At 44.6% G+C, this 27,840-nt stretch overlaps 1 protein-coding gene across 1 annotated transcript in view; it reads left to right on the top strand.

The window, feature by feature from the left end:
* The first annotated feature begins 202 nt into the window (after positions 1–202).
* The window catches only part of SMYD2 (SET and MYND domain containing 2), a 49,148-nt gene continuing 21,510 nt past the window's right edge, over positions 203–27,840 (top strand). Inside the window, exons 1-2 of the mRNA XM_081254727.1 lie at positions 203–584; positions 19,434–19,497. Coding sequence (XP_081110853.1) covers positions 412–584; positions 19,434–19,497 — 237 coding nt within the window. The 5' untranslated portion in view covers positions 203–411. The remainder of the gene's footprint in view (positions 585–19,433; positions 19,498–27,840) is intronic.

Raw genomic sequence — 27,840 nt, 5'->3', positions numbered from 1 at the left:
CCGAGCGACCCCATCCCGCCCACCGGAAAGCCGGCAGCGTCCAGCGCTCTCCGTGGAGACGCCGCGGAGGCGCAGACGCCTCCCGCCCTCCTTCTAGGAGCCGCCTGGGATGCAGATACTGGCAGCTGCCACACCGGAAGCGGCCCCGGGCGCGTGCGGGGCGGCAGCCGAGGGTCCCGCACGCGGGGCGGGGCCGCCGGGCAGGTCCCCCGCCTCCCGGGGGCGCGCGAGGACCGGGCGGGGCCGCCGTCCCTTCCGGGGAGCGGTGGCTGCCGCCGCGTCCGCCGGGCAGCTTTCCACCCCGGCCCCCCCGCGGCTCTGGGTGACGCTTCTCCAATAACAGCTCGCGGGGAGCCGTAGCTGGGGGCTCCACCGGCGCCGGGGACCCTCCGCGCCAGCCCGGCCGCCGGCATGAGGGCCGAGGGCGACGGCGGTCTGGAGCGCTTCTGCAGCCCCGGCAAGGGCCGGGGGCTGCGGGCCCTGCAGCCCTTCCAGGTGGGGGACTTGCTCTTCTCCTGCCCGGCCTACGCCTACGTGCTCACGGTCAACGAGCGGGGAAACCACTGCGAGTTTTGCTTCGCCAGGTAGGGCGGTGCGGGCCGGCGGCGGCGGGCGGGCGGGAGCCTGGGGCGCCGCACGAACGGGCGGGCGGGCCGCGGCGGGAGGAAGTGCGTGCGGCCCGCGGGGTCCTAGCGCCGGCGGCTCGCGGGGGAGGGGGCGGGCTGCGCCCTTGAACCCCGGACCGGCTGTGCCACGTGCGTTAGGAAAGACCAGCCAAGTTCTCGCCTCGCGTCCTGTTTTCCGACTCGCTCCCGCGGGATGTGCAAACTGGCGAGGTGCAGGGTCCTGCCGTCATACGTGGGCTTGGAGCCAGGCTTGCTCCCAGCGCTGTCACGCACTGCCCACTCGGTTCGTTGCCAGAGGGGCCCCAGCTTCGCGCAGCCACAGCCTGTCACCTTTAACTTGTGCTTCCTGCGATGTGTTCTGTGCCCCACAGTCTCTTCTGCCGCAGACTTGCTGTGTTTCCTCCAAGGAACTTAATGACACTTAATATTTCATGTAAAGTACATGGCCCCTCTTCTTTCCTGTCACCCTCTGCACTTGGTATTTGAAGAGAAGCCAGAGGAGTACTGACCACACACCCGTGGTTCAGAGGGGCTGCACTGGTGGGACGTATCTAGCCCTGGTTTGGGATTGGAAAAACATGGCTGCCGGGGGGATGAGGCAAAACGTATGGCTGGAATTGGTATTTAATTGTAGCATATCATGTATGTGTGTTTATGTGTATATCTTCACATACACCAACACATAATTATATCTTCAAGCCTTATGATAGTTTCAGACCTGAAAGTCACGTTAGAAATCATGAATGCAACACTCCATTTTACAGGGGAGAAAACTAATGCCCAGAGAGGAAGTGTCACTGTGTATGTGTAGTCACACCCATAGTTAAGAAAATAAAGTCTGGTGTCTTTAGTTCTGCCCATTTCCTACCTAGTTAAGTGCTCAATAAAATTACTGAGGCAGGAAGCATGGCATTGGAGTTAAGTTTGTACAGGGCCTTCCAGGACCCTGCTTTACTTTCTTTGAACCTCAGTTTCTTCATCTTTGAAGTGGAGATTCCTGGGCTAGATTAAGCCCACCTGAGCTCCTGTGGGTACTTTTGGAATACAGGTCTCAAGTCCAACACACGCTGAAGTACTCAATCTCCGAGACGTGTTCCAATCATTCCACGGTAAGACAGAGCAAAAGAAGGGACAAAAGCTAAATACTGTAGTAGTCTTGTCCAGACTCCCTGCCAGAGCTGTCTTCCGCTTGGGGGGACCTGGAAAGGAACTAGACACAGAATCATGCCGTGGGCAGCTTAAGGGCTGTATGTGATGTGGCTCTTTGAATTGGTGAGCCAAGAGCTAAAGGGTCATGGCACCACTTTGCGACGTTTGAGTGAAGTGAGCATTGGGTTTTCCCAAAGTTAAAAAGGCTGCTGTGTCTGGTCCCTTGATCTTCTGAGCCTTGCTGTGGCTCAGAGTCTGAAGCAGTGTGGGTGTCTGGAGTGGCAGGAGCAAAGCAAGGTCACCCAGCACAGAAGGGGCCTCCCTCCATCAGGGATCCTGGTGATTCCTGGGGTCCAGCGTGGGAGAGAAGACTGCGGTACTAGGCACATAGTAGGTGCTCAAATGGTAGTTGCCTGACCACTCCTCCAGTGAATTAAAGATCAAATCCAGCTGGGTTCTCACTGGAGAAGCCAAGCTGAGAGATTCTTCTCTTTTGCTGTGAGCCTCCAAACCCTACACACACCCCCGACCTTAGAACAGGAAGGTACAGTCAGGTGCAACTTGGCAAATCACCCTGCCATATGGGACAGTGTTCGCCTTTGTTTTCCCTTTTTCTGAATGACATTCATCAGTGTCACTGTTGCCTTAGATCCCTCACCAGGGCTAACCCCTCCCTGCATTGGGGTGGGACTGCTGCACCTCCCCCCGCTTTTCTCTGGCTTAGGTGAACTTCTGTCAACAACCACAGCTCCTTTCCCCAAGGGCTCATTTGAAATCAACTAAAATAACACACAAGAAATGATGACATCATGATACCTGTGAAATTAGAGATATATTTGTACTCCACTCTGGTTTCCATTAAAAGTGATCAGTTTGGAATTAGTGGCTAGGTCATTCTCATAGATTTAGCACCATTTCCTCTGTCAACTGTCTGTATAGACCAAGGACAGATTATTCTGTCCAGCTGTACTAGAGGAAAGCATATATGTCCCCACGATTCCCCCAGGGGGTAGGAGCAGAATTCTCAAATACTGAAGCATACAGGGCAAAATCCACGACTTCCCCTCCCCTCCCATAAAAAGAAAACTACACCTTATCGTTTCTTGTGCCAGAAGTTGAAGGTAAATAACGTTGCTTAAGACAAATGAGCCACTACAGATCTTCCCTATCGTATTAATTGTATCAGGGTTTGACTTATTTTGAAGGAAAATAAGTGATTTTTTTCAGGAATAAGTATGTTCTATAAGTTGAAAAATAATGGGAATTCTCTTAAGTCACAGTGGGGTGGGATTCTTACTGTCAGGGCAATGCAGACAAAAGTTTGTATGTGTATCACATTTACTCAGGGTGACACTTGGGAAGATGTGTATCTTGCCTCAGGTGCTAGAAGGCAGCCCCTAAAAATATAAATGTCTTCCAGTTGGGAGCTGTGCTCATCAGACCTCTCAGATGTGTTTTATGTACACATACACACACACACACACACACACGTTGGCCTGGCCAACATTTTGTGGCACATTTTTTACATTATATTTCACTTGGTATTTGACATCTTTTAACACTTGCTAGGATTTGTCTCAGAAAGGAAAAAATCTGTAACCCTGGGTTCCATCTGAATATTCATTGTGTGTGCAGTTCCTCAGGAGGGAGGATGTACCCCTCTTGATCTTTCATTCTCTTGGCTCATGGGTCATTTAAAGGCAGGAATATTGTCTTTTTTGTCTGTGTGTTCAGTGTATCGGGGCAAAGTAGGAGGGCCCACTTCACCTCCTTGGACTAGAGCTGTTGGAACCTGGTCTCAGGAAATTTATATTCTGTCTGGCTCAGTCAGAGCAGTTGACTTAAATATTAAAATGTTTGCACGATCAAAATACTGTGATTGAGATGGCCTATTTCAGCAGTTATACTGGTGTAATGTCCCCCCGATTTTTTTTCTGTAGCAGCATTCATCTCTTCCCCACTGTTTTACCAAACTGAAGTCATCTTTAGTTGATCTTAATCAGTATTAAGAGATGTGAACCCTTGATCCTGTTCTCAAGGTTCTCTGAAAGAGCCCTGGGCCTGAAGCTGCTCTCAGAAGGGGGTGTCATCCCCAGGGCTGCTGTGATTCTGCTTATGCCGAGAACATTCTGTGAGACTTGGAGAGTCTCTGAGGAGAGAAATGGCTTCAGATTGTTCTCAAATTATCTTGTTCTCTGAATGAAAAATTGTTCACACATGCTCCAATAAAGGATTCCCTCCATCTTTTTACATGTATTTTTAAGAAATGGGTAGGAAGATTAAAATACACAGACAACAGATTTCCTCTAAAAAGTTACATGAAAGAATATAAAGTTAAGCCATCTGTATAGTAGGTAATGAGGTATTGGGTTGCCATTTTCAACATTTCAGTATTTCAAGTTTTTCGTTTATTTAGAGACTACAAAGGAGGGACTTTGGGGCCAGATTGACTGGGTTTGAATTCCGGCTTCATCCCTTTCCGATGGTTTGTCTTGAGGCAAATTATTTAACCTCTCTGAACTCTCGGGTTCCTTTATCTGTAAACTGTGCACATTAACACCCACCTACTGAGCTGGCCCTGAGACAGTGAAGTCAAGTGCCTAGCACGGCCCAGACACTTTGGGAGCTGTCAGAACTGGCCCCGTGTCTTGCTTGTACGGACGTGTTTGATAAGCTCTCTTGGCTAAATGTTAAGTAGTGTGATAACATAGTCTTACTTCAGGGACATTTTTTTATGGTGGTGGCATTGGGGTGGGGAAAACTGGGAAGGAGATACTGTACCTTGTTGGCCAGTGGAGTCATCATTCAGATGGCATGTTGACCCAGAGTTAAAAGTGGCAGTTCTCAACCTCGGGTCCCCCAGCATAATAATGGGTGTCTGGAATCAATTTTCAGTATTTTTCGAAACCTGACAAAACTGATATGATTAGCCTACACGGATAAAGCTTTTTGAAAAAAATGAGGCTCGTGTAGCTCCAAAGTGCTTAGATACTTTAATACTCTTTTACCGTGGGATTAAACAAATGTTTGAAAAGAGAAATGGAGGAAACCAGAATTTTCCACCTAGCAAGGATACCATGGCTCCTCTCTGCTCTTTGCTTCCAGCATGATTCTTTCAGCTGTGGCAAGGAGCTGTCCTGCAAGACTTCAGATGTGCCGAGTGCCAGAACACACACATTTTTCATACGCGGGGAGCATAATTTCTGTTATAGCTTATCAGGGCTCAGTGACCAAGCTGCACATTTGGAAGCGATTTGAGATGAAAGAGACAGAACGGCAGCAGGATATCCTGAAGTGAAATTCAAACCCTGGTGAGTTAAAACCACCATCTAACACCTTTCCCTCCCAAAAGCAATTGCACAAAATCCTCTCACAAAAATCTGAAGATCCCATATAAAATGACGTTCCTTTAAGTCGTGTTGCTCTTTGCAGCTCATAAAGCATTTCCAGATACATTCTTATTTTGATCCTCCCAAGGATGGCTTGTGTAGAAAAGACCTTATCCCATTTTATGTAGGAAGTAAGTGAGGGCTGGAAAGGTTGTTTCCTTGAATTTCACATTTTTGGGGTCAGATATTTATTGAGCGCGTCCTAGGGCCAGCCTCTGTGTCCTTCATGGAGGGAACCATGTCTTCCTATTCTGAGTGTTGTTTTCCTTCCCTGCCCCTTTTGACCTGAATCTACCGTGTGGTTCACACCTGGACACCAGGACTTAATTCACTTCTGATTTCTCCTCAAGTGAATGCAATTTTTATCACCTCTTTTCTTTTGCTTCCCCTTCCCCCAAGAGATAATTCAACAGATGAATGCATTGTTTCTAAAAGTTCAGCAGAGAAGTTGATTCAGCTGTCTTGTACCTTGTGCTGCTTTGGGTTCAGAGACTTTTTATTCCAATACTTTGGAATTTGCATAAGAGCTACATATATTCTTCTGTATTATCCACTATTACCTGATAAAATGTAAAAAGAAATACAAGGCTTTGGTCCTTTTGTGGGTTTGGGACATTTTTCAATATGCTCGAGTTATTTAAGACGAGTTTACCATCTTAGTCTTTATAGCTATGTATAAAGAGTTTGTTTCTGTGCCCTCTGGTAGGGCAGCATGAGAGTATAAACCCCCCGTCCTTTTTTTTCCTTAAACATACCCAGTCTTCAGAACTCTACTCTGTGCAAGGTTAAATGGGCATGGTTTGGAAACAGAATTCATGGTGCAGCTGTGCTAAGAGGCCCCAGGATGGTATTCCTGTAGGACAAGCATATGGCACACTATCTGTCAGAAGATTCTTTAAAAGATCCTCAGAAATATCTTAAAGTTCTTTGGGAAGATCCAGGACTCAGGGCTGTAGTTTGGCAGCAACTGGTCTTCAGGAGAACTCAGAACGGGTGAGAACCTGGGACAGTGAAGTTGTCTCTTATAGAACTTGAAATAGAAAAATGCAAAGAAAGTTTCTACTTGATTTTGGTGTTTGAAACGTACCTCTTTTGCCTGAGGTTATTATCCCCTTTCTTTTTCTTGTCAATATAAAGAAAATATGAAATAATTACAATTTTAAGCCACTTTATTTCTGCTTCCCAAGGAGGCAATCAGTAATTACCAATATCCCTTATGTAACTGGAGTCATCAGTAATAACTGAGGTCACTCCCACCACACACACACCTTGTTTTCTGAACGTCAGATGTGGAGTAATCACATTTCTCAGTTCAAGGCATGCTTTCATCTGATCTGCGTAAGGACAATTTGACTGAAATGAATTTCTCCTCTGTTATTGATTCTGCATTCCCATTTCCTGTTCTCTCACAGACAGCCCCTCTCTGGGTTTGCCTAATTGTCTTTGCACCTGTGAGTATATATGTCCTGATCACCTCCAGGGAACTAGGCAGACATGGAACAGGCCACCCTGATTGTACTTGACCAGATGCAGACTTTGCGCCATCCTTTGGTCAGCCTGGCGGCTAGGTGGTTTCTGGAGCAGTCCTCTTGCCCTGGAGAGGGGCCAGCTCTGGCACTAGAGGTCTCTCTGTCCCCTCTCAAGGGATTCGCAATATCAGCCTCTGTACACCACCATCACTCTCCCACTTACATCCCCAACCCTTGCATCTCTGGATTTCTAGCAAATCTGTGGTAGTTTAGGGGTGCAGCCCTCCAGCGGGGAATTGACTGAAGTAACTGCCTTTTCAGGGGCTGAACCCGTGACCTTGGCCTCATTAGCACAGGCGCTCTAACCAGCCACAAAGCCACACACCTCACTTTGTGTAACTTCTGCTGACTCTGTTCCTACCACCCTCAGAGGCCTCCTTTTCAATTGCAAAGGCGTTCACACCAACACAATAGAACAGAAGGAAACCAGATCTCTTCTAGACTTCTCTGAAGGCCAGAAATATGCAATTTAGCAGGAAAATAATACCGAAACGTCTTGAGGGTTCAGGAAACAACTTATCTTTCTAGTCCGTGCACTTTCTGAGAATCCAGCTGTGTGTCTCAGATTTTTCTTCAATCAAAAATTTAAAAAGACTGTGGAACTTCCTGTGCCAATTTATTAACATAAAATCTAGGGACAAAGTGGAAGGTTTCAGATGACTGAGTGGAAATATGGCATGTACGTTATTAACATGGATTGGGTTTGCTCTTTAAAGAAGGAGAATCCGTAAGTGCTTATCTTTGGCAAGTTTATAGTCCCTAGAAACCAAAATAAATGCTGGCTGTGATAGCTGAGCCACCGGCGTGTATCAGCAAGTGCACCATGACGAACAAGGCGTCTCAGAGCCCAGGGAATCTGCAGTCACCATGGGGGAGAGGAAAAATAAGGGCGACTCCCTTACCAAGAAGCGAATTTCACACTGAGGCCTGAAGACATAGGCATATCCTGGGGGGAGAGGTGGAAAGAAACTGGCTGACCAACAAGATGCAGTTTTTCATCTGAGTCAAGTAAAATCTCAAGGATTTTATATCCAGGCACTTGAAAGGAGTTACGTTGCCATCTGTGGCAAAATGAAAAGATCTTGGACAGGAGGAGCTTTTTCTCTTCAGTCTGTGAGGACCAGGAAAGGCTCTTCAAGGGATATGGGCCCTGGGCTCACATCTTGCTGATTTTCCTCACCACAGCAATGTTTGTATAGGAAACACCCTTGTGCGATCCGACAAATCTCTTATCTGTCAGTTGCACAAATCTGTAGCAGAGTGATGATTGCTGTTCACAGTGATAGCTTCACATGTTCTTAAAACCTGAACAGTAAGAGACATTTAATTATGAGCAGATGGTAAACTCCCTGAGAGCAGGGATTCTGTTTTTAATGTATTCAGCAAATATTTATATTTATGGAGCCCTCGCTGAGTTCTGAATCCCTAGGAAACAACTGTGCAGAAAAGGAACACCCTCCCTCCACAGAGCTTATATTCCAGTAGGTTTTATTCACCTTTATAAACCCGTTGTCGACTGAAGAAAAGCACAACATGAGAGTTGTGAGTTGTTTTATTTGGGGAAAAATGAGGACTGTAGCCCGGGAGAAAGCCTCTCAGAGAGCTCTGAGGAACTGCTCTTAGCAGGTGGGGTGTGACAAGGTCAGTGTATGTGAGATTTTGGTGAAGGGGCGTATTACATGCAGTCAAGCACACATTTTGGCAGAAGGTTCCCGCCAGTCTCAGGAAGGTGGCTGCTAGTCACGACGAGCAGATGTCTCTGTTAATCATTTCAGTGCTTTTCTGGATATGAGAAGGTGTCAGAAATTGGGCTCATAAAATCTTCTGAAAATTTCTAAGTATCTGAAGGCCTGTTCTGCCAGTTCTTTCCAGAGCACAGAGTGCCTCGTTCCTGATCTCCCCCCTGAGCTCCTTTCGGGGGTGTCGAAGGTCAACGACTGCAGTGGCTAGTGACTTCATCCTTGTAGAGGCAGATGGCAATGACAGTTTTTAGTTGACACTGTAGTGCATTGAACTTTGTCATTTTAGCAGATTTTTTGTTAAAGGCAGTAAGGTTTTGGGTTGAGTGTTTTTCTTTTATGGAACACTGATAAAGTATGTTATAAAGAAAACTCTTAACAGAGAAGTTTCACCTCACACGCTGGTTCATGACTTATGCAAACTAAGGGAGGGCTTTGATCAGATAATAGTTTGGTCTAATAAAATTGTGGCATCCCTGCATTGTGTTAAAATAGCAGCACTTTGGGTAGACATTTTTTAGAAGTTGATGAAATTTAGTCTACTCATACACCTGAATAAATATTTCTAAATACTACTTAAAAAAAAACCTTCAGGGTGTCTTCACCTTAAAAACTTTCAGGCTCCCAAAGTAGTAGAGATTTAGAAACAGTCTACTTATTTCACTCAATATTTAATTGATTTCGGCACGTGTTCAGGCCTTTCAAGACACCTAGCTGCTAAATATTTTCTAGGCACAGAGGGGGAAAGCAGCCCACTGCCACCTTCTCTTTCTGTGCGTCTTCAGAGAGTGGCCCTGGTAGAATTCCACTGTAGGGTCAGTGCTGCCTGCTGGCACGCTCCCAGGGCTGGGCATCTGGGGTGATGTTTGGGTCCAGCTTGCTCTGCAGTGTTAGTTTCATTCCAGCCGCGCCAAACTGCTTATAGTGGTACATAGACACACACACACACACACACACACTCGCGTGTCTTTGCACCCATAGCACCCTGTGCATACTTCCTTCATCACACTCGCTCCTTGACTGCAGGAACCAGGTCTTACTCAACTTTGTAGCCTAGCACTCAGCCTGAGGCCTGGCACCCCATAACCTCAGTAAATATTTATTAAATGAATAGTCTCATTTCTGCAACTTATTTTACTAGCGGTTCTTTGGACAGGCCTCATCACCTATCTATATATGTACATCATGTACCAATATATATACAGCTCTGCTTGTTCTTGGAAACGAATCCTTATAAGTAACCACAGAACCCTTCATTGATCCCTGTTTTCTTCAGGACAAAATCTTGACTGCTCAAGTCCTCCGTATTCAGTGCTCTTCCCACCCTGCCTAGCGTTATCCCTCGCTACTTTTTCATTTAAACCCTAAACAAAATCTGAGTGGTCTTTCCAGTACCCCACAAAGGTGCTGTGTCATTCCTCATTCTTCCCAGTGTCCCCTTGAACCAGGAATGCTCCTCTGTGCATTATTCCCCTACTTACCCTCTGACTTCTTCCCTGGTAGGGCCTTCTCCTCTAAGTCTGTTCATCCTGAACAGAGACCCAGCTCAAATTGCATCTCTTTTTTTTTTTTTCTTTTTCTGGCTGCACCATGAGGCTTGCAGGATCTTAGTTCCCTGACCAGGGATTGAACCTGGGCCACAGCAGTGAAAACGCCAGGTCGTAACCACTGGACCACAGGGAACTCCCCACATTGCATCTCTTTTTATGAAGCTTCCTCTTCAGTACTTCAGCCCACAATCTCTTCATTTTATTTAGTTAGTACTTTATGTTTATTTGACAGTTTACTATTTACTATTTATTTGTATCTGTTCAAACCATATATAATCTTGAGTTATCAAGGTACAGTCCAAATTTGGGTTAATTCACCTAAGTAAATTGACAATTCGATTTTTTATTGTTTGTAGGAAAAAGAAATGAAGAGGATGAGAGTGTCACCTCTTAAAATTCTTCTGTAACCCATTAAGGTGCACTTTCTTGCAAGATTTAGAGCAGGTCACATGTTTCTTGGGCCAGGAGTTAATACTCATATTTAGCTGCCGACGGCCTGACCATATTCTGGAACTTAGGTTTATCATTAGGTTATAAAGGTATTTTTACATGGTCTGTTTCTACTCTGTGGCCAGAATGTTGAAGTGAGTGGTATTGTTAGGAACATTTTAAACTTTTAAATAGTTACATTTGTATGACTTTGATTTTGTCCTTTTCCTTGATATTTAATCACCTCGGTGTTGTAGAACTTAGGGCAACAGCAGTTATAGGAGAATCTAGTATTGTGTTCGTTACAAAGCACTGTTGATAACATCTGTCATTTATTGTACCATTGGAAGAAATGGTGGCTGTTGCGTATTGTCAGTTCCTATATGAGAGAACTCATTGGTTGTTTCTTTCCTTTTTTTTTCTTCTTTAAATTGCGTATTTATTTTTTCAGCTTTAAAAATGTGGTAAAATATACATAAAACTTAAGCATTTTTAATGCTTTACAATCAGTGGTATTAAGTAAATTTGTGTAACCATCACCACTATCCATGTCCAGAATGTTTTCATCACCCCAGACAGAAATTTCCTATCCTCTAAACATAACTTCCCATCACCCCAACCCGAGGGGCCGCTCTGAGAAGGGTCGCTCTGGAGGGAAGCCCCTCCTCAGGGCCCTGCCTTTCCCCAGGACCCGGTGCCCCACTCGGCTGGCACCTGCCAGACACAACACCAAAATGCAGCCCCCAGCGGCAGCCTCCTCCCTAGCATTTTCTCAGACTTAAAGCCGAGAACAAGTTAAGCAATTATGTGCTGCTTTAACCTCCTCTCTCAGTACTGCACCTTCAGAATGAAAAAGTGAGGTGGACAGTTACATGTGATGTAGCATCCTTGATGGGATCCTGACACAGAAGAAACACATGGGGAAAAACTAAGAAACTCTGAACAAACTATGTACTCTAGTTAATAATGTATCAATATCATTTCATCAATTGTAGCAAATGTACAACTAATGTAAGATGTTAACAATAAAGGAAATTGTGTGTGTGTATGTGGGGGGCTGTAATGAGGGCACTCAGTACTCTTAACTTTTCAGTAAATCTAAAACTGATTGATTGCTTGCCACGTTGCAGGACGTGCGGGATCTTTGTACCCGACCAGGGATCGAACCCGTGCCCCCTGCAGTGGAAGCTCGGAGTCTTAATCACTGGACTGCTGGGGAAGTCCCTAAAACTGTGTTTTTGTTTTTTTTCTTAATAGAGTCTATTAACAAAGGAAGTGAGGCAGGTCTGTTGTGATGATCTCATGACTGGCACACACACGGTGTATTAGGTTGTTTATACATAGAGGTTGTAGAGTGATTACTAAGATCAAGATAATCAACACATCCATCACCTCACCTTGGTAACTTCCTTTTGTGTGGCAAGAATGCTTAAGCTCAACTCTCAGCAACTTTCAAGCATACAGTACTCTATTATTAACTGTAGTGACTGTGCCGTACAGTAGATCCTCAGACCTTATTCTTCCTACAACCGAAACTATACCCTTTGACCTGCGTCACCCCGTTTCCCCCAGGGTCATCATTTTATAACAAGGTCAACCATTCAGTGCTGACCACCAAGCCCAGCTTTCTCCGTGTAAATCACAGCTCCTATTCCAATATTGGGGAAAACCTATTAGTTGCTGCCTTACTGCCCTAAATATTTCCCGCCTCCCCAGAGGCCCTGGGCTCTAACTTTTAACAAGCCTCAGAACAAAGCCTGATGCCCAGGGGAAGGTTCAGCCCTGCTCTGGGAAGACGCTCCCACAGCAAGTGGTCCCATTTTCACCGTTACATTGTGGATTAAAGTGCTATGTGGAGCATCTTTCACTGTTACACAAAAACCAGTACCCTGAATATTATCCTTGTCCCCTGACCAGGGTTATAATAGGGTTCTGCCACAATTTCTCCAATTTTTATTTCTCTCAAATAGAAATATGCTAGTGTAACCACCCTGTCTGGGTGGGAGGCTAACTTTGTTTCTGATTGTCTTATTTCAACCCGTGGAGAAGTTACATTGCGCCACTGGGGCTTTTTTCCTTTTCTCTTTTTCATTTGGCTGGGACTGCCTCTGTTCAACAGAGCCTACTTGTCATTTCTTCTGTCACCGTTAGTTAAAAGTAATTGTTATTGCAAACCCACTCCATGCCAGTATCATTCTCTTTCATGGGGAAAACCCACGAAGCATTCATTTCAGTAGCAGAAAGGAGGGAGCTTGCAGGATCAAATCCTTTTGATCTCCACCAGCAGCGCCTGTGGCAACGCATTTAACTAGCAGGAGTTGTTAATTACAACCCTAACTTGTTGATCTTCGTGGCTTCCGAATTTTAAAAGCAAGAAAATTAATCACGGCGTGTGTCTCCTCCAGTAGAAAATGACAGGAGCGTGTCTTCTAAGTTCTGTCCCAGTCACTAATAATCAGATACTTGCGTTTTCCTATAACATTTCTTTCCTCCCTTTGTGGATAGAACCATTTCTTAAGTTCAAAGAGCCCGTCCATTCATAGCAGGATAGATGTTTGCCTGTGAAACAAAGGCTTTAGAAGCATAAATCCTCTAACTATGAGTCTGAGTGACATTGTACTGAATATATTTCAGGAGTTGACATCACTTAAAAAAAACACACACAAAAGAATGAAGGCTAATTAAAAGTCTAGTAGCCATAGGCTTCACGGGTTATTTTCTCATTTAATTTGCATAACAAACCTATGAGGTAGAAACTGTATCTTTACAGTGGAGGAGACAGGTTCAGAAAGCATTCATAATTTGCCCAAGATCACACAGCACCTCAAGCACCAGAAAGAAAAAAGGACTTGAGTTAGGGAAGTAGGGAAAGTAACTCATCATTTCCATCCTACATTGTGAAGCGGGAATCAGGAGGAGGCGGAAAGAAAGCTGAGCCTTTCTTTTTTAAAATTTGCACCTGGCTTCTAGAATATTTGCTTGTCAGAGTTAGAAAATACGGGGTCTGCCACTTTATTCTGACCATCATCAAGGTAGCTAAACAACCTAATACATCCTGTGTGTGCCAGTCATTCTTAAGAAGAGTTACATTGTAAAGTCTGCATTGCAGAGAAGAATGCTTCAGCACTCTTCTTAGGTGAATTCAGCACTCAGAAACACTCAACCCAAATGGATGACCACAGGCCTAGGCCAGTGGTTCTGCATTCTGGAAGCACGTTAGATCCGGGTAGTTCTCTAAAACTCCCAACACAAATCAGTCTGCTGAGAACTGCTAGACACAACCCCACCCCCAGACGGGCACATGCAGCCAAGGTTGAGAGGTTATGAGTGTGATTCACCAGTAACTTTCCTTTAGTTCCCTTCCTTTTCAGTTATTTCGCTTCATTCCTCCAAATGACCGTTATTAATCTTTTCTCTGAGGGCAGTTTTCTTTTCTTGGTTTTTGCAGTCTTTCCCCAAACCTCCTGGACAATTCAGATCAGGTTACATTGCAAATGAAAGATTTACAGCTGTGTCTTCTGCAGGAACAGAGTTTATTCTAAAAGCCTGTATATTCCTACAGTGAAAATGGATCTCCCATATGAAGTTTCTCTCTGGCTAAACTTTGCAGTCAGCAATAGTCAAACTCTCACAGGAGCTCTCTCTTTCTCTCTCAAACACATACACAGTGCACGTTCCAGCTCAGCAAATTTTAGTTTGGGTTTCAACCATTAGACTTAAGAAACGTGTACACCTCTCCCTATGAAAAGCTATGGGAAACTACCCCATTTCATCGAGAACTGCTATTACCAAATAGATCAAAGTGGATTCTTATGCCATTCACTCTCCGTAACTGGCTTAGCTTCTCTCCTTTTCTACTGTGAAGGCAGTTTGGCTCAGGAGAATCTTTGCTAAGAAAATTTACATGTAGCCAGGTAGATGACTCCATAAGCATATATACAGTAAAATCTGCCTCTGAGCCAGGCAAGGCTTTTCTGTTGTTTGTGAGAGCTGCAGTGTTCTATCACCCAGGTCCCAGAGGACACAGTCCTGCTTGGACTGGCCCAGTGTCTGAGAAACACCTGGACTTAGCACACTGAATGAGACAGAGGGACCTTCTTTGCACAGACTGAATACAAAATTAATCCTTATTTTATTCCAGTCTGCTTCAGATGATATTGATTCCTCTGGAATAGTTGATTGAGAGACCCTCTATGGGGATGCTCCCTCCCCAGATCTCATTTTCAGAAATGATCCTGGATTCTCCCCATTGCATCTTTGAAGCCAGGTAGCATTAATGGGATACCATTGGAGCTGGGACATTATGCAGACCAGAGTAAAAAATGCCTCTATTTATACTTTGTTATTACTGTTATCCAGACACATAGATTATTTTTGTTTCATGTCACAGTACTCAAGGAAGGATATTTTTTCACGATGGAGACATAGTATGTACCTTGATGTGTGAATTCTGATTCTGCTACCTTCTGAATAACCATGTTGGGTTAGATATTTCACCTCTAGGATCCTCAATATCTTCATTTGAAAAGCGGGAATAATAACTTCTTCACAGCTGATGGAATTATTGCAAGAGATCAGCTTTCAAACTTTTTGGTCTTTTTTTTTATTGGAGTATAGTTGCTTCACAATATTCTGTTAGTTTGTACTGTACAGCAAAGTGAATCAGCTATACGTATACATATATCCCCTCTTTTTTGGATTTCCCTCTCATTTAGGCGACCACAGAGCACTGAGTAGAGATCCCTGTGCTATACAGTAGGTTCTCATTAGTTATCTATTTTATACGTAGTCTCAATAGTGTATGTATGTCAATCCCAGTCTCCCAATTCATCCCACCCCCGCCCTTCCCCCTTGGTATCCATATGTTTGTTCTCTAAGTCTGTGTCTCTCTTTCTGCTTTGTAAATAAGGTCATCTGTACCAATTTCAGATTCCACATATATGCGTTAATATACGATATTTGTTTTTCTCTTTCTGACTTACTTCACTCTGTGTGATAGTCTCTGTGTCCATCCATGTCTCTACAAATGACCCAATTTCATTCCTTTTTATGGCTGAGTAATATTCCAGTGTATATATGTATAACGAAGGTCTTAAGAGCCCTCGCTACCCTTAGAAATTGAGAACTCCAAAGAGCTTTTTTAATTTACCTTGGTATTTATCAATACCATATTTGTATTAATAATTTAAAATAAAGAATATTATAAAGCGTTTATTTATTTTAAAATGACAGCAACCATTACTGTTAATGTTACTTTTTTTTTAATGAGGACTGTTTTCCAGAACAAAAGAATTAATGAGAATAGTGGTGTTTTACAGTTTTGCAAATCTCTTTAATGTCTGGATTTCCAGAAAACAAGTGGATTCTCAGATATGCTTCTGAATTCAGTCTGGAGAATTATGTACTTTTGGTTGAAGTATGTGAAGGAAATCTGGCCTCAAATAAATATGTAATTGGAAGGGAAGGAGTATTTTAATAGCCTTTTCAGTTAATTGCAGATATTCTTTGATTCAACACTAGAACTCAGTAAGTGATTTTGTCTTAAAGACTAGTTGTAATGTGCAATCTGAAGCCATCTGTGAATTTTATGTACTCTGATACGTAAAATCCCTTAGTCCGTCTTGTACTTTGAATGACTCTTTTACCCATGCGTAATTTTTAAAACATCGTACACTGGTCATTTGGAAAACATTGGTTCACTAAATTATGTAGACCCTCTAAAACTTTATTTCATCAAACCACATCAAAAAGTCATAATTATGAAAACCACCACCAGTCTCATCAGACGAGAGACTGTCAAGCCTAGGGCGACAGATGTATGTTTCCAAAATTTTAATTTTTGCTCAAAAGCCCAAATTTTATCATTGGCAACAAATATTGCTAGTTATTTTGCTTGATGTGATGGGCTCACTTCATTCATTTCCATAATATAGCTGCCAGATACACAAGTCTGAATAACCAGTTTGTCTAAAGTTGTTCTTTCAGGTAAAAGTGGTATTTCAGGAAAACAGTGGCTAGTTCAGTTTATGGCTCCAGGGATGGCCAAGAGCTCTTCCTTGAGACAGCTCTCATCCTTCAGTAGGAGCAGAAATGCTTCCTGCCTTCTTCCCATTTCATCTCAGGATGTCAAAGAAAACACATACCAAAGAGTTGAGGTTTAGTGACATTAATATTTGTTACTGCTTCATTAGGGATAATCTTTTTTTAAAATTTATTCAAGTATAGTTGATTTACAGTGTTGTGTTAATTTCTGCTGTATAACAGTAATTCTGAGATATATATATATCTATATACATTCTTTTTCATATTCTTTTCCGTTGTGGTTTATCACAGGATATTGAATATAGTTCTCTGTGCTATACAGTAGGACCTTGTTATTTATCCATCCTATATATAATAATTTGCATCTGCTAATCCCAACCTCCCAATCCATTTCTCTCCCACCCCTCCGCCCCTGTTGGCAACCACAAGTCTGTTTTCTATGTCTGTGAGTCTGTTTCGTAAGTAAGTTCATTTGTGTCATATTTTAGATTTCATTAGGGATATTTTTAACTGATGCTGGCTTTTCCCCCCCTTGCTGTAGTGTGTGGAAGTGAGGAATACAGTGACCACTCGGACAGTTTGGTGCCACTGCTTTGATTTGTACTAAAGCATTGCAGGTTTCACCCTCCAGGCACCTTACACCTTCTAGAGCGCAGATGTCAAGACATAAAAGGCAGTAGTAGTATTCTGGAAATAGTTTTCACCTCACGGACTCCCTGAAAGGGTCTCCGGGCCCCCAGTAGTCTACAGACCACATCTTGGGAACCACTGGGGTGGACAGTAGGAATTATGTAACCTCTCGCCAATCCTGACACGTTAGCTCTTTCTCCCTGATCTTCATTGTTTGTGGCCGTGGACTTGGTGACTGGCTGGGCTGAATGAAACCCGGCCTTTGGGAGATTTATCATGTTGATGAAATCCCACTAGAATTCTTCCCGAGCTCACCAGAGCCCATTTGCTTTTTTTCTCTCTGGGATGTTACCTTGAAACTGAAAATAAACCTTGGTTTCATATGAGCTTTACTGCTGGCATTTGTGCAGGAAGATCTCTGTATATAATCCTTGTTCTTTTGTATGGTGTAGAGCTAATAAAGACATTATAATTTCCTAATCTTTTATATCAAGGGGTCTTAACTCTAGTTTCAGAGCTAGTCCATGTATAGACTTCAGGTGACTCGTGAGCCTTTGAAATTTCACAAAATTTTCTGTTGTTTTTTGGGGGGTTGGGGAGAAGGTGGGTTGTTGGGGAGAGTTAATAGCTTCAGATTCTCAGAGAGGTTTTGTGATCTCCCCCCATGCAAAACCAGACCTTAACTAGTGGTTGTTTCAGATGGACGTTGTTATGGGTAGCACCTACCCATCCATTGCCCATTTCCAAACGCACTTCTTTTTGGAAAGAATTTTCAAAGTTCCCTCCTTGGTTTTGCCCGTCTCTACATGCCATCCCTTTGGCATTCCTTCACGGTCCATGTCACTTAGCACTTGCTCACAGCTCACTTCATGGCTGTCTTCACGCACATCTGTCCTTTTCCTCTTGGCATAAAATGCAGGAGAGCAGGGACCGTTCATCTCGTCCAGATGTATCTCCTCGGAGGGTATTTCAGGCTGGAGAATATGCTCAGCCAAATCAGTGGGTTCCTTTTTGAACCACTGAGATGTGCAAACTTGGAACATTTATTTATACCTCAACCACAAGATGCGTTTTTCTCCCACACATTCTTCAGTCTGCTTCTTGGAACCCAAGCGCTGTCATGAAAACTGCAAGGCAGTCTGTTTCGTTCCAACAGTAGCACTTTTGGAACACTTTCCTGATTCCGTGGGAGTAGTGTGGTGACTACCACTTGCTGACGAGACGCAGAGGAGGACTCTGCAGCGTGATTATATGTATATCATGAAATATCAGCTCTCCGGGGAAGCTGCAGAAGGGATGGGTGTGAGGGGGCTCCGCTGCAGGGCAGGGGGCACCCCTGACAGTAGCAAGAGTGCTCTTCGCGGCATCAGCATTTCTGTAAGTCAGAAAGCTGGCTTCAGTGTGGTGGGTGAGAATCAGACAGCGAGCTTTACAGATAGTGCTCTGATTTAACCATGTGGTGGTTCCCCGCCTCAGAAAAATTTTTAAGAGTTCTATCGTATGTGGTTTAACTTAGAGGCTTCACAGTTTTTGAAAAAACTGTGGCTTGTCTAACGCAGCAAACATACCAGCACCTAACAGTTGGGAAACAGCAATATCCCTGTCCTCTGTGGGAAGCAGGAAGGTAAATAATATGGTAATGAACAGGGAGGACTGACCTAATTCTGACGAGGCAGAAGAATTGCTCAATAGGATACCGACAACGTGGATGTGCGTACCAGTCAGACCTGGGAATATTTTATTCAGGAATATGTTCCCACTTGCTGGGTTGCATGGTTTTTAAACTTAGCTTCCCGGACAACATTTGAGTTCCTGACATCCTCCATCCTATCTTCTGCATCACTTGCGTCTCTAAATACTAAAAGTTGCCACTCACAGTGCATTTTCACCAGTGTGGGTGGACCCCAATCCTCCATCTGTACAGAGGCAAACTTCCAAGATGGCTTTGTTTATTTCGGTCCCTGTCTAACAGGTGAGAAAATCAGGATGTAAGAGCCTTTGACTTGCCCCGAGCTATTGAATGATAGTGCAGGTGATGTTAACAGCTGTGGTGTCCCAGGCCAGGCTCATGAGTCAAAGAGCGTGTCATTCGTCTCTTTGGAAAGTGCCTTTCATGCTGTCGGGGTCGGTAAATGTCGGTGCGTGTCCTCTTTGACTGACTCACTCCTACTCAAGGGCTGAATCTGGTCAAACTCTCCTTTGGGAAAATGCCACCTATCCGTGGGAGAGCAAGGTAAGGTGACTCTTGGCTCTGCTTTCGGACCAGATGGCTGTTGCTACTGCATGATAAAATGTGCAGCTTCACGTTTCCCTGCTTCTCGACACTACAGTGCCCTTTCTGTTTTTTAAGGAAAGAAGGATTGTCCAAATGTGGAAGATGCAAGCAGGCATTTTACTGCAATGTGGAGTGTCAGGTAGGTGTTGGGCCAGCTGGCAGGGAGGGCCTTGTTTCCTCGGAAGATCGGGACCCAACATCCTTCTCGTCCTTGTCATGGCATCCCAGAGCCCTCCTGCAGCCAGAGCTACAAAGCCTCCTTGTGGCATAGGAAGTGGCTGGGTCCCCCTGTGTGCTGCCAGTGATGACGGGCAGCCAGCAGTAGCATTTTGGGGCCACACAGAAGATCAGAAATAGGGGAGCCATGTTGGATACAGGCATGTGTATCACTAAGGTTGACAGTCTGCCCCCCAAGACTACCAGCAACAGACGGAACATGCAAAGATGACCGATGAAAAATGTTAAAATGCTGTCTTTAAAATTGTTTAATCTTTACTATCACAGGTCTGTATTTGTATATGTCCCTCTAGCAGGCCACACGTTGCACTTGGGCTGGTCTAACCCAGCCTAATTCCAGCTAGACTTAGGTGAGCCCCTGGCACAGCCTTTGTACAGCCAGAGGCGAGCTGCTCTGAACTTGGACCTGGAGACCTGGGGATGGTGCCTCGGCAGCCATCAGTGCTGAGTGGGTTCTGGAGGCAGGTTGCATGTAGACCATGGGCCATCTGGCTTGATGGATACGTCTCAAGGGAGTCTCGGAACACGGGACTGGGAAGCTCAAGGGGGAGTTTGGAGGAGCTCTTGGTAGATTCTTTGAGGGACGAGGAGTGGTGTTTTCCAAACTTTTCTACTTGATACTATATAGTTATACAAAATGTTCATAGATATTTTACAGAAAAAGTGTTCCATGTTCCAGCAATTTGAATTTGGGGAGAATATGATCTTTGATTTCAGAATACCCTCCCCAATCTATTTATTTATTTATTTATTTATTTATTTATTTTTTGCGGTATGCGGGCCTCTCACTGTTGTGGCCTCTCCCGTTGCGGAGCACAGGCTCCGGACGCGCAGGCTCAGAGGCCATGGCTCACGGGCTCAGCTGCTCCGCGGCATGTGGGATCTTCCCGGACCGGGGCACGAACCCGTGTCCCCTGCATTGGCAGGCAGACTCTCAACCACTGTGCCACCAGGGAAGCCCCCCCCAATCTATTTTTTTAATGGAAACCTGCTGATACTCCTTGGGAAATGCTGATGCCATTAAACAATGGCTCTGTATGACAGGGAGGATTTTCAACATATCTGTACCTCTTTTTGTTGTTTTTCTTCCCATACTTGGTGTCATTCCCATCTGTCCCCTCCCTCCTCCCTGGTCTGCCTCATTACCCACGATTTCATTTTTTTCTCTCTCTCTTCTCCCTATGCAGCTGGTCTCTGAAAGTCTCCAAAGAGTGTTATTTGCCAGTGGGAGAGGTTGCTAAGCTCCGATGTCTAGCATGTCAGTGTCATCTAACCGTAGAGCTCCTGTCACAGGGGCCCTGGTGAGAATGAAACACAGGCTGAGTCACTGGCTTGGGAAGGTCAGCCTTAGTTCTGAAGGCCACGTACACAGTCCCTCTCCCTGTGGGCTTCCAGAGGCTGTCAGCCTGTGGGGCAGTGAGAATATAGATGGGTTTGTCGTTGAGTGTTTAGGGAGTGTGGCTTCTTTTGAAGAGGAGAGATCATACTTTGCCCCTACTGATCATACACAGAGAATTCTGTGGTTAGATTGCTATGACATTGGAGAGATCAGTGAGCCCTGGAATGACATGATTTGGTTCCAGGCCTGATAAGTTAGCTGTTTCTGTATTTAAGTTAAACACTTAGAGAAGAAATAACTCATGACGTTCTGGTTCTTTAAAGAAGCAAGCTAGTAACTTACAGACAGTTCAGACTTTTGAAACACAGAAGACTAGGAGGACATGGTCCCAGCTCTGCAAATGACTGGCTCTAGGAACTTCATAGGACATAGGAAATTCAAAGGACATCTCAGAGTCTCCGTTTCTTTAAATGTAAATGAGGACAGTGGCCCCTATCTTGATGAATTTTGTACGGACCAAATGATTTGACAGATACGAAAGTTCTATGTAAACTGTAATGCTGTGTACAGGCGTGAGGGCTTATAAATAATAATATTACAGTAACTCAGGCTGGACTGCAGCTTAGCTGTATGCAGAGAATAACGTATACAGCGTATGTTAGATTTAAGGGGCTTGTTTTTTTCTTTTTTTTTTAACTTTTTATTTTATCTTGGAGTATAGCTGATTAACAGTGTTGTGGTAGTTTCAGGTGCACAGCAAAGCGACTCAGCCATACGTATACATGTATCCAGTCTCCCCCAAACTCCCCTCCAGGCTGCCACATAACGTTGAGCAGAGTTCTCCGTGCTATACAGCAGGTCCTTGTTGGTTATCCATCTTTTTTTTTTTTTTTTCCCCCGGTACGTGGGCCTCTCACTGTTGTGGTCTCTCCCGTTGCGGAGCACAGGCTCCGGACGCGCAGGCTTAGCGGCCATGGCTCACGGGCCCAGCCGCTCCGCAGCATGCGGGATATTCCCGGACCGGGGCACGAACCCATGTCCCCTGCATCGGCAGGCGGACTCTCAACCACTGCGCCACCAGGGAAGCCCGGTTATCCATCTTGACTATAGCAGTGTGTACATGTCCATCCCAAAGTCCCTGACTGTCCCTTCCCCCCACCCGAGGGGCTTGTTTTTTTCACCTAAGAGAATGGATGGTTTCTAAGAACTTGAGATCCCTAATGGCGTACGTTGTATGAGTAATGCTTGTTACAAAACGCTTGTTAACTTCTCTGATGCGCTGTAAACTCCGCATTAATATAAAATATGAGAATCTGTGAGATGCTGAGCTACCTCGGGGTCTCCTGATCGGGCCGCTGAGCTGTCTTCCATTAGGCCTCACCAGGTGGCATTGTTTTGATGAATCATCGTGGTCCAGGTTGGGGTCTTGAGGTGGCCATTGTGGTCCCCCTGGCTTTAGAACCTAGTCTCCCAGATTTGCACACTCACAGTAAGAGGTGCCCTGCCTTGGAAGGTTCACAGTGATCGAGTTCATCAACCCATGTTAACCAGATGCCTCTTTTTTCTTTTCTTCTTTTTTTTTTTAAAGAAGGTTTTCTTTTCTTTTTTTAATTTTTTGGACGTGCAGCGCGGCAGGCGGGATCTTGGTTCCCCCAGCAGGGATCGAACCCGTGACCCCTGCAGTGGAAGCGAGGAGTCTTAACCACTGGACCGCCAGGGAAGCCCCCCAGAATGCCTCTTTATTACTTTACAGTAAGCAGCTTGAAGTCTGTACGTTCTCCTCCTGTAGACAGATTGTACAGGTTAAAGCATAATGCTATTGCTTGTAGCAAGGAATCCCAGGATGGGGGATACAGTGCTGTGACTATAAGTCACGTTGAAGGTCTGGGCCAAGACAGCTTGCTGTGTCCAGCCTCGTGACGTGCAGTCTTCCCCGCGTGTCGCCCAGGTTCGGGGCTAGGACACAGTCAGTCCTCAAGAGCACTTCTGCAATTCAGTTTTCCTGTGCTCTGTGAAGCATCTCTCGTGACAGAAGTAGCCTCCTAGAGGACAAGTGATAACACAGCTCCCAGAGCCACTCGTTTTCTAGAGGTGAGGCTGGATTTGACCTGTAAGTGTCGCTTTTGTTTCATCTCTCTCCTGTTGTGGAAGGAAGAGGCTAATAGTCATTAAGGTGTTCTATCCTACGGTACTGAAGAACTGAATAAGTGCAGGACACTGTATTACAATGAGATAGAATGGTCGTAAAGGTTTAATCAAAGTAAGTGCCTAGAAATAAACGGCTCTATAAGGGCTTCAGCCATAAAATCATTAGGGAGGAATCTGGGGCATTTGCTCCAGAGAAAAATGTATTCAGGGTTCTGCCCAAGGGACTGCTTGGATAGGATCAAAGCGGAGACTCTGCTACAAGTGGCACAGAACAAGAGCAGCAAGGAAGAAGGTAAATGAGTGACTCTCCGCCTAAGAAAGCATGGCCCTCAGCTGCTAGTCATTCACTGGGCCTTCTTCAAAGGCAGACCCCACCCACCTGGAGTCACCAGGGGGTCGGTACCACACATCAGAGGATGGGGTTGGAAAGGAGGTTATCAGCAGATGAGAAAACTGCGCCCACACTGGTTGGGTGACCCACCCAAGGGGACACAGCAGCAGAACCGAGACCAGACTGTGCAGGCTGCCTGGGGAGGGCTTTCACTGCTTTCCAACACTGTGCTTGGGGGTGCTGAGGACCCTCCAGGAGAAGAGGCACTGGGGGAATGTGTCAAAGACTGAGAAGTGGCCTTTCATTGAGGTGAAAGGGAAGACCCCTTCCAGTGGTGTTGTCTTTCCAGAAACCTCTCCAAGAGTGTAAGGCACACATCCTTCCACAAGCGCAGCATCTTAGGAGACCCTCAGCACTGTGTTTACTCTCCCCGGGCCCTCCTCTCTAATTGCAGGGCTTTAGGATCGTGCTTTGTTGTGTACAGTTTGGCTCTGTCTTGTCCCATTTCCTTTCCTCTTCATTCATGTGGCTCAGTGTGATCCTGCCAGAGGAAAGATTTTAACTGACGATGCATGAAAGGGTAATGGGAGGAAATATAAAAGAAATAGGAATTCCTTTTTAGTTAGGCTTGGTTTGTAACCTGTGTGGGGTTTTTTTGTTTTTTTGTTTTTTGGGGCTTTTTTGGGGGGGGTTACGCAGGCCTCTCACTGTTGTGGCCTCTCCCGTTGTGGAGCACAGGCTCCGGACGCGCAGGCTCAGCGGCCATGGCTCATGGGCCCAGCCGCTCCGCGGCATGTGGGGTCTTCCCAGACCGGGGCACGAACCCGTGTCCCCTGCATCGGCAGGCGGACTCTCAACCACTGCGCCCCCAGGGAAGCCCCTGTAACATGTCTGTTTTAATGAACTATATTTATTTTTATAACTATGCCTGGAAAGCTAAGTGTATTATTCACTCACTTAAGACTTTTTCATTAAATCGTACTATGACACGTTGAAGAGAATAGTTTTAGGAAGTTATTACATAGAGGAATTGTGGAGTAGAACTTTCTAGGGTATTATTTCTTAACATTAACAAATAGAAGAAAATGATTTGTGTTTTGTAAGTAGAGGTGATAGGATTATGAGTGTGCTTTTGAAAGTAGGAAGGGGCATATCCCAATGGAGATTTTAAAAAGCATGTGTGAGGAGCTTGTGATCAAAGATTCGCGAACATTCTTGACTTTTATCATCGATTAGAAAGTAACTGAAGTGTAGAAAGTGTCCAAGAAATGCTCCCATGACCCTGTCGTTGTTTGGGTGATTAGTGAGTGGGGCCAGAGTCATAGGTTTAGTCCTGGTTAATTTTGCTTTGTCTTCTTAACCCAGACACAGGAACCATCTTCAACAGAGCCACTCTTTTTACTAAATGGTTAATATCACCAGTAGGAAAAAACGTGTAGGAATGAATGAGTGCATCCCAATCACTCTTTTATGGGAAGAGAAAACAAAGCAGATGTCCTTGTGATGGGGGCTCAGCAGTGTCTGTCATCTTGGTGTGAGATGGTCACTAAGCCCCTGATTCCCTCTTCATTCTTCCTCTCGCAGAGAATGGTAGGAGAGAGCAGCAAGCCTGATATTTTCTTACTGTTCCACATTTTAAGAAATCACCTACGCGTGCTGCTCCACATTGCAGGAAATCACCTATGTGTGTGTACAAGTAGACATGGTCTAGATTGAAAGCCCCATTAGAACAAGAGAAACACCAAATGCGAGAGTTAGAAAAGGGGACGTCACAATAAAAATCCGGTCTTCTTACGCAGGGAGGCAATATATCGTCTGCTCAGCAGAAAACTGGATGACATAACAATCACTCTTTTCTTCCAGTGTTGGAAGTGCCGGTGTACCATGAAACAGTTTCGCAACTCTCTTTACGCATCTTTAAGCATTTTTGTCCATGCGCAAAAAGGAAAGTCATGCAGAGCTGTTATTACATTGGCTGAAAATGAACTAGAAGTGTAAAAAGTGTACCAAAAAATTCCCTTACTTTTACGATAGATTTAATTGTTCAAATTAATTGCACGAATAACCTGTGCTCAATATAGAAAAATCAGAAAGTAAAGACTGAAAGAAGAACAGAAAGAGTAGCCATACTTCATAATTTTATCCTTCCAGAGAAAATCACTAGTAACACTTTAGCATGTGTCTTTCTGAATCCTTCCTGTGCATTTATTTGTATATTACTCTCCTGGGAAATGGGATCCATTTGAGTTTATATAAAATTTTATAAATATTGCAATCAGGCAAGGAGTAACAGCTTGAATTTTGAAGAAAACTAGTAGAGAAAGTTTTGGGAAAATGGGCAAAAATGTTTTTAAAAGCATAAAGCGTTGCAAAATCATTCTGTGTACAATGAAACTTCCAGTACTAAAAAACAAAACAAAACACAAATAAAGCACTATTAATTGATAAGACTTATTCCTATCCATCAGGTTAGCTTAATTTTTTGTTTCAATTTTGTCCAATATGATTGTTTATAATTTCTTATGGGGAAAATTGGGGCAGATTATATCAGGATATGCTCAGAACCTATCTGACATTTCTACCAGATGTTCTTCTCCCCGCTGCTGTTTTTTTTTTTTTTTAAGAATTAAAACCAAGTAGTGCCATTGTGGCACATCTCTGTCATTTCCACCTTCTGACAGAAAGTGAAAACTTCTTATCACCTAGTAAATTTCCCTTGATGAAACTTATATGATTCTGCACGTCCTTGAATTTACCCAGCTGTCTGATTTAACTGCTCTGTGTGGGGCTGTATCACATTCTGGGTGCTCTTAATTTTACCTTGTGTTCCGATATAGTCATAAATTACTTGAAGTCAAAGACTCTATCTCCCACCTCTGCCTTTACGGTCAGTCGAGGGCTTATTGGATGAATGAAAGAACCAGCAAATGAACAATTACCAGCGTTTGTTGAGAGCGCAGTGTGTGCCAGGCGCTGGTCTGAATACTTCTTGTGGGTTAGCTTATTTGCTGGATCCCCACAATGACCCATTGTGGTTGGTTGCATGAATGCCTAATTATCCCATTTGAAGGTCCTATATTTGTTGGTAGTCTTCAAGCTTTTGTGTCTGATTATCACCGTTGGAAAGCGTAAAATCATAGACTCAGAATTCTGGACCTGCTAAATAACTTAGGGATCATGTTATTGACAGCCAAGGATATGGATGCAGAGGGATTAAGAGGCCTGCCTGGTGTCACATAGCTGCTTCGCTGCAGAGCAGGGGTGAGAATGCAGGTCTCCCCGAGCCCCAAACCAGTGTCCTCTTACCTCACAGCACTCTGCTCGCCTCCAGACCGTGCCCTGTAGTTAGGTTCCCTTCCCTTTGAAGACATTAACATCAATAAATGTCTACATTGTATGTTACTTTTTATTCACATTAGTTTGACATTAATTCTATTAAGAATATGTAAGTCATATTAAGAAATGTTAGTATTAAACTTATTTCTCCCAGGAGCTCATTGTTAAACACCAAAAGACACCACCTACAATTCGGAAAACTAACATCTTCAAGGCCCTGCAGAGACCTTGTATTAGCGTTCCTGGGGTCATAGTGCACACGTGTGTGTTCATAGTTGTCAGTTAACCATCTGTCCCCAGCTGGTGGTCCTCACTTCCCTTGGATATCCCAAGGCCAGGCTTGAAGCCCTCTTTGACTTTCCCTTTTTGCCTTGCATTTGGGGAGGGAGCTGGTTTGTCGGCTGGGAGCTAGACCCACCTGTTCCTACCACATTGCCTCATCACCGTGCTCTCATTTTAGGCTTTGGCTGAAAACAGATCCCCTTCTCCCTTGTGCATATCTTGTCATTTCTTTCTCCCCCTGTTCTTAGTTATATTTGGCATGGTGTTATTTAACTCTGCAGAACATCTTGGCGCAGAACATCTTGGCACAGAACTTGAGCCAAGGGTCTGTGCCACGGGCTGCCTTAAATCATTGTGACATCGTGTCTTTCCTATATTTTGCATGGGGGAGGGGAGAGAGACATCTTCATTCATTCAACAACTTTATTGAGTGCCTAGTAAATACCAGGCACTGTTCTAGGTTCTGGGGTAACAGGCGTACACAAAACAGACTAATAAGGTCCTTTATTTTAGTGGGAGCAGGAGGGAGACATAGTAAACCCAACAACTAATCAGTGTGTAATATGTCAGGTGGTGAGAAGTACTAAGAAGAAACATAAAAGCAAGGAAAGGGAGAGTGTTGGGGAGAGTGCTGGTTTTGACAGAGTATTCATGGCCGGTACCTTGAAAAGGGGCATCCGAGCAGAGACGTGGAGGAGGGAGGGAGGGAGGGAGGTGGATGTCTAGGGGAAGAGGCATCTAGCCAGGAAATACCGCAAGTGCCAGAGATCTCCTGGCAGGAGCAAGCATGGTCTGTTCAAGGAGCAGCA

This window comes from Mesoplodon bidens (genome assembly GCF_964165515.1).
Source record: "Mesoplodon bidens genome assembly, chromosome: 2".
Lineage (NCBI taxonomy): Eukaryota > Metazoa > Chordata > Mammalia > Artiodactyla > Ziphiidae > Mesoplodon > Mesoplodon bidens.
This window is presented reverse-complemented; position numbering and strand designations above follow the sequence as displayed.